General features: G+C 38.1%; 1 protein-coding gene across 2 annotated transcripts in view; it reads left to right on the top strand.

The window, feature by feature from the left end:
- The window catches only part of LOC138010885 (neurotrypsin-like), a 55,307-nt gene that overhangs the window by 10,200 nt on the left and 37,607 nt on the right, over positions 1-7,500 (top strand). For both annotated transcript variants that reach the window (XM_068857906.1, XM_068857905.1), the window contains exon 2: positions 5,338-5,399. In XM_068857906.1, the coding sequence (XP_068714007.1) occupies positions 5,338-5,399 (62 nt within the window). The remainder of the gene's footprint in view (positions 1-5,337; positions 5,400-7,500) is intronic.

Genomic DNA, 7,500 nt, shown 5'->3' with positions numbered 1-7,500 from the left:
TAGTCAGTTTATTCGAGCTATTGTTATCTGAAGTCAGAATATAAAATCAGCCCTTTTCTAAAATAACTTAGCATTATTCAATACTTTTTGGGTAGAATCTGAGTTCATCTGTATCTTTTTCTTTCCTTTGATTTTTCACATTTGTAGCCGTTGCAAAAAAGAAAAAAAAAAAAAAAAAAATAATAATAATAATAATAATAATAATAAGTAAATAAAGAAACATTTGGAACGTCTTTGTATAAAGTAGTGTAGCATTATTATGCTGTCGCCAAATTACCATTTGTCTTGTTGTGAGAAATGTGTCATTATCGATCGCACAGCGCTGAAATTGTATTAAATATTCTTTGAATAGTTGTTTGTCATCGAGATCTTCGGGAAGCTTAACCGGCTTTTTTATTTTTCGATCAGCCGCAGTTGATTCCCGAGATGACTTTCGTATATAAAGCCTTGGCAAAAGATCGTTGCTATGGAAGTGATTTGAAGATCGTACAAGTGGTGTGGGATTATTGTCTACAATCGGCTTGTTTTACGCAGTTAAAATAAATCTCTATGTCGCGTTCTTTGTTTCATCCAGTAGTTATGAAGCATTTTCATTTTTCTTTATTATAACTTGACATTTTTTGTCAAGTGCCCCTTTCACCTTTCCCAATGGTAAACCCATGGCGTTTGTTTCGTGCAAACAACGAAATCTGGAAATCTGAACTCTGGCTGCCGCATATTATCTTGGGTAAACGTCTCCATTTGGTTTCATTTTTCTGTTCTTTGAAGGCGAAGATAATGGCAAGAAACAAGCGGAGGAATATTAAAGACAGGGAAAAACTTAAAGGGATTCGGATTGAGGCAAGGAAACGTTGGAGGAAAAAGAAAGCCAAAGCCAAAGATCTCAAGGAGGCCATAGACCGTACTTTCGAGCCAGAAGTTAGAACCAAGGTTGTTATTGCAGCCGAATTACCCGAAGCAGGAGCAGGGTTTGCTGCTGAGTCAGAACCGGCCAAACGTGTGCCAAGGAAAAACCAGGTTGCCGTGGATGTTTCGTCAAAATCCAAGAGCAAAAAATTAAGTCCCGCACCCCAACATCTAATCCAATGAAAGAAATTCATCCCTCTGAGGTTGCCAAATCAACGAAATTTTTGGGATGCAGTTCGTTTGGCACGTGTTACTTGGCGTACTACAGAGGGATCCCAGTAGCCCTGAAAGAATTTAGGCTTCGAAAATCAAGGTCACCGGAAGAAATCAAAAAGGACGTTGTTAGAGAAGCCCAGATGATCGGTCTTCTTGGTGACCACCGGGGTCTCCCTTTACTGTTTGGGGTTATCACGAAATCTATGCCGCTAAGGCTGATAACTCAGTTCCATGGCGAGAGTAACTCCTGCACTACTTTATATAAGGAGATCAAAAGAAAAAAACTTGATAAGACTTCTTTGCATGAAATTCTAAAAAAATGTCATCAAAGCCCTTAACCACATGCATGACGCCGGTGTCATTCATAACGACCTTAAATCGAACAACGTTGTCCTAGAAAAACGTGAAAAAGAATGGAATCCTGTCGTCATTGATTTTGGGAAAGCGCGACATATTTCCAGCCCCAAACCTGTGATGGACTTGTCAGTTTTCGCACTTCGCGCCAGAAATTATTAGTGGAAAAGGGCAACAGAGTAAGGCGTCTGATGCCTTTTCTTTCGGAAAGATTGCAGTGAAAGTTTTAAATTTATTACCCTCTGAATCAGCGCTTTCACTGAATATGGCAAAGAAATTAACCTCCGAGGGTCCAGCAAAGCGCCCACGATTAAGTGACTTTGCCGATGTATTAGACACGCTTGTTTGATGCTGATTTCAAGAAATGTCATTTTGCGCGTTCGTTTTCCGTCGACTTTTGATTGAAACGACTCAGTTTGCATGAGCCGTTTGTGGAAGGGATTTTCTGTGTAGTTTTCTGTTATAAAAATTGTAACCTTGCTTTTTCCGTACAAGTGACATTATTTCAATCCGTCCTTATGCATTGTGAAACAGCTTATTGTTGCGAATAAAAAAAAAGGAGCTTTATTACGTGTCTAGTCGTTATAGCGGTGGAGGACTAATTGGGGACACTGAAAACTGAAATTAACAATTAACGCAAATCAATTCAAACGTTGGTTTTTGAGGAGAGGGCAAAATTGAGTACCCGGAGAAAACCTCTCAGTGCAGAGTAGAGAGTCAACAGTCTGGGACTCGAAATCGGGTCACACTGGTGGGACATGAGTACTCTCACCACTGCGCCATCCCAGCATCCCCAACAGATAGTTTTGTGAAGAAAAAATGACAAAAAGTTGAAACGAGCTTCAACATAATTATGTAGGTATATTTTATAATTGTGGGTCGGTATTGCTTAAATCGGTGCTCACAAGAAATGTTTGATTCGAGTTGCTTTCTTGTAAAGGTCCAGACTGATTTCCCTAGATTGCTGTCTTTTATGGCATTATTGTCTATTTCTTACAATAAAGGCGTTGTGATTTTTGTGATGCTCTGCACTTTGATTTTAAACTGACCAAATGGAAGGACACGCAGTCTTAAAAAAATAAAAAAATAAAAAAATAAAAAAAATAAAATAAAATAAGAAAAGAAAACGTGACAAACTGGCCAGGAAGAAAAATCATCGCATTCCCCAGATAAATAGAATCCTGGCGTTGTGGTGTTATCACTTGCGCTTCGTGTGCCCATGGGAATTTGTCAAAGCAGAATTGTCACCAAACATCTCAGTAACTAATTATATCAGTGATGTTCCTGGACAGGAGAACGCGACAAGGCTTAACTGGCTGACGGCTGATTCAGGGTGCGTTCCTTTGGGATGATCCAAAAGAGAATCACTGATACAATATCACTTGGATCACGGTGCATTAAAGGAACCGATTAATTTAATCCACTCTAGGAGAGGATTTTCCTTTTCTGCACCATGATCCAAGTGATCTTGGATCCGTGATCCTTTTTCGGATCATAAAATTTTAAGCACGTTAAAGCTATTTAGTATAAGTATCATTTCGTAAATCCTTGAGTGCTTTCCTTTCCTGCTTGCTGAGAATTTGCCTTGTTTAGTGTAATTATAGGAGTAAATGTACCTACAGGAAACACTCTTTAGATGACATTTTAATCGATCTTTGTCTTCATCAGTTAACGTATGTCCCAATTTGAGAAGGTCACAGTAAAGCAATTCAAACGAACATTTGATATCTAGAGGGTTTACTGATTTTGGTGACAAACAGAAACGCAGGCCACTGGTTAAAACCCGGCAATTTTTTGGCCTTTGTCAAGGCCCGATGTAGTAGTTGAACCGGCAATGTTTTCGAAACTAAAATTAGATACTTGTGGTATTCCATATCTGCGTATCAAAGTGTTGAATTTCTTTTCGAGTTTCAGTTATAGGCGGTCGTTGATCTTTACGGACATGGCTTCAATATTTGAGCCATCTTCTCTGTCTCAAGTTAAGAAGCTATTACTCCAAAATGGTTACACGGGAGGCATTATTTCTTACCATGAGAATTATTTCGTAAGAAAACATCAGAATCATGTTTCAGATCCTATTTCTACAGTTCCTAAAAGAGATGTCATCCTTGTTTTACCCGATTTATGTTTTCAAACTGAAGTTATCACCAGGTCTCTCAAATATTGTATTAGTAAGTTCTATGGTTATGTTAACCTTAATTTGATGTTTGAAAACACCCGCCGATTCAAGTCCTTTTCCCCTACAATCTCAAAAAAAACAACGTTGTGTACAAATTCTATTGTTGGGATTGCAATGACTTTTACATTGGTAAAACGAAACGTCGTTTGCATGACCTGAAAAAGGATCATTCAAGAGCCCTTACAGGTAACATTTACGCTTCCGCTGTTGCTGATCATACATCAAAACTGGTCACAACATCAAGTGGGACCATATTTAAGTCTTGGCAAATGGAATATCTGATTCACATTGTAAATAAAAAAAATAAAAAATAAATACTAATACGCGAACTTAAACCAACGTTAAAGCAGTGGGAAACTCTGGCCTTATTAACCAATTATAAAACAAACCGGTTTTCATAGCTGATATTACATTCATTTGTCAAGAGAGTTGTTCTTAATATAGTTACTAGTCTCTTTCAAAGTTTTACACCGTCATATATAAATATTTTAAAATTTGTTTAACTGTCACTTCTGAAGATGTATGTTGTAGAATACGAAACGTCAAGTTAAAAAGCATTATAATATGTGTGTCACCGCAGTTTGTTTATAGTTTTTGACTAAGTTAAAATGGCCGAAAAACAAGAGTATTTACACTATTAGAGACCAAAAACCCTACCTATTTCAATTGCGTGCGTGCAAACAAGAAACACATAAAATGAAATGACTCAGAACCAATCTTTTATGTAGGGATTTAGTATAAGAATAAGATCAGTTTGACTCTTAAGGTCCAAAGGAGTCCCCCATGCATAGAAAAGTAAAATGTAGTCTGCCGGTAGACGTGAGTGAAATCTGTAAGTGGCATTGTTGAGGCCGAGGGAGGTTAAAGTTTGTTCCTTGCTGGAATCATAGCTATGAAAAGCAGGAATATGTGTTCTGCATCTTAAAGTGCTAAGTTGTCTCAGCATAATATTAGAGGGTACCTTTTTGTAAATCTAGTCAGACACATTTCTTGAATAAAGCGTTGAAAACGGAAGCCCATTCTGCATTGTGCATTGTGCGATCCCTTGAGCCAACAACGAATCACCCCCAGGAGGATCGCAAATGGATTCACAGTCCAAGTTGAGGAGAAATTGAGAGAAAGTTACAGAAAACTCAACACTGGACAACTTCTGGGGAAAACCGTAATTGCCCTGGGCGGGATTTGAACCCACGTCCCCCTGATCACTAGTCGGGTGTGATGACCACTACACTATCAGGACAATCATGCTGGCAACATGGCTGATTAATCACTTAATGTGTGGCTTTTACGTGGGGACTCCCTGTCACTTAATGTGTGGCATTTACGTGGGGACTCCCTAAGGGCCAGTTTTTCTATGTGATAACGTTGGTATCTCTAATACAATACGTGTCCTGACCATACACTAGCAGGCTTAATGAACCTTATCAAAGACCATTGTTCTTTACTTGTTATATATTGTGTTGTAAAATAACTTATCAGTCACGTCACTGATGAAGCCCTAACCGGCGCAACGTTTGATGTTCGATAAAAATAAATTTGCCTTAAGAAGTCTTCATAATTTATTTAATATTATACGTTTCTTTGCACTTGTTTTGACCACCATTTCATTGCTTCGTCTCTGTTTTTGACGTGCACTGCCAAGTTTAAGCAAGTAATGATCTACGTTTCCTCTGTCACTACAGGTTCCAGACGAACTTAACGATTTTCCTTGTGGCTTTATCCATCACAGCGTGGTGTGCGCAAGGTAAGTCAATGAAATTCAGTCTTAAATCAGGTTGGGACTAGGATAAAACTTTCCACCCCCCCAGTGTAACATACAAATCATCATCAGGTAGCAATCAACTCTGAGTGAGATTGTCGACAAAGGGGTGTCTCTTATCGGGTCTTATGCACCCGCAGTTGGCTAATCAGTCCTGTGCGGGATGAGCATAGTCGTACGCACTCGTCACATTTGTTCACAGTAGCGATTTTCCTCTTATCTATATCCTTCATTACTTCAGAATTAGTTCGTAAAACCATATGCATATGTATTATTTATATAAACAACACACGCACACGATTGGACACTTGGAAATTAAGGCCTATCAATTTCTAGCTTGACAACAGTTTGTGCAATGAGTATCCATATTAGGACATACGGTATATAAGCTGATAACTGAGACAGAAACCTTATTTAATGGTTTAACACAAAATACCCGCGGATATTTGTCGATTAGCGTTATATACGAGCAACAAGCAAAATGTCCGCACGTATTATATGTAAAACCATACAATAAGGGATTTATCATTCCACTATAACGCCATTTAATTCTTTTATTTGGGCTTGTTTGAAGGCTGCATTGCCTGAATATGGTATTGATTGTATAATATGCTCACAGGCCAGTGCGCACCTAAAATCAAACACAGGTTCACTACTAAAGGGAGCAAATTTTCGTACTGAGTCCGTTTAAACTTAGGAAAGTTCACTGCGGAACACCTTCTATACTTTAGCTTACTTCTCCTTTTCTGCTTGCAATCATTATTGTAGCTACAATGCAAATGACGATTAATTATTTTATTTTATTTTTTTCATTTTTCTTAGTGAAAAAATAAAAAAAGAAAAAGAAACGTTTGATTACCCTTGACTTGTCGAGAGTTTTGGGTACTTCGTTTTTGACGTGCACTGCTAAGTTTAAGCAAGTAATAACGTACGTTTGCTCTTTTACTACAGGTTCCAGACGAATTTAGCGATTTTCCTTATAGCGATGTCCATCATTACATGAGAATTAGTTTGTAAAACCATGTGCACATGTATAATTTATGTTAACAGAGATTTAACATCTGCCTCATTTCTTTTTTTTTTTTCATGTCGTTTTCCCTTCTACTTGGAATTTACCGTTACATAAAGGGTGTAAGTAGACGATGTTTTCTTTTACTTCTTAGTATAAAACATTGGTTGTTAGTTTATGATCCCAGGAAAAGTGTCAGCCCTTTGAGGGAAAAATAGCTTTTCAGTCATATTCAGAGGAGCTTGAGTACAGAATGTAGTAGTCTCCAGAGGTTTTTAACGGGCTTTCGCGTTTTACGGACCTATTGAAGTTTACTAAGGATTAGAAAGAAGCGTGGGACAAGACAGAAACAGTTTCTGCGGTGTTACTAGATCTCAGGAAGGTGTTCGACACCATCTGGCAATGTCTTCTTTTACCAAAGCGGCAGGCATACAAGGTCTTAGGATCTTGAGACAATGGAATGAAAAAAATTAATGTTCGGATAAAATGAAAGTAAAATATGTGTATTAGTTGCAGGCAAAACAATGGCTTGGGTTTTTTTTGGCCCAGTTTCTTTTTACATGTATATTGTAATTCATTCAGGTGAATTGTAGCCATTTTGCTGTGATTATTCTTTATATGCAAGGACAAAGTTGAATGCATTTTTTGGGGATTTTTTTGCAAATTTGGGAAAGTTCTGGTTCTATTTTTTTTCATCGATTTTTATTATAGCTCACTTTGAAAAAGAGTGATAGCCTGGGATCGAAAGTATCCGCGCAAGCGCTTATGGGATTGTTTGGGGGGACGCGAGTCAAAATGAACATGGCGGAACGTAGCGCGGATTGCAGCAGTGACAGCAAGGTTTTAGCAGAGCAAGATCGCAATAAAGTCGAAGTAATTGAAAGAAAAAAAAATCTGAAAATGTGAAGCTAAGGCAAGAAGATATACTTGGAGCAATTTTACCTCGGCAAATACCAGAAGAGTGCACTGTGAAACAGCTGCAGAGATGGCTTCTTTGCCGTGGAGTTAAAACGACCGGAAAGAAAATGCAGCTCGTACATAGGTAAGCTAACCTTAAAGTGTAATTCGAATACACTT

The sequence above is a fragment of the Montipora foliosa genome, chromosome 7 (assembly GCF_036669935.1).
Source record: "Montipora foliosa isolate CH-2021 chromosome 7, ASM3666993v2, whole genome shotgun sequence".
NCBI classification, from domain to species: Eukaryota; Metazoa; Cnidaria; class Anthozoa; order Scleractinia; family Acroporidae; genus Montipora; species Montipora foliosa.
The sequence above is the reverse complement of the archived record's forward strand: the minus strand, read 5'-3'. Positions and strand labels throughout refer to the sequence as shown.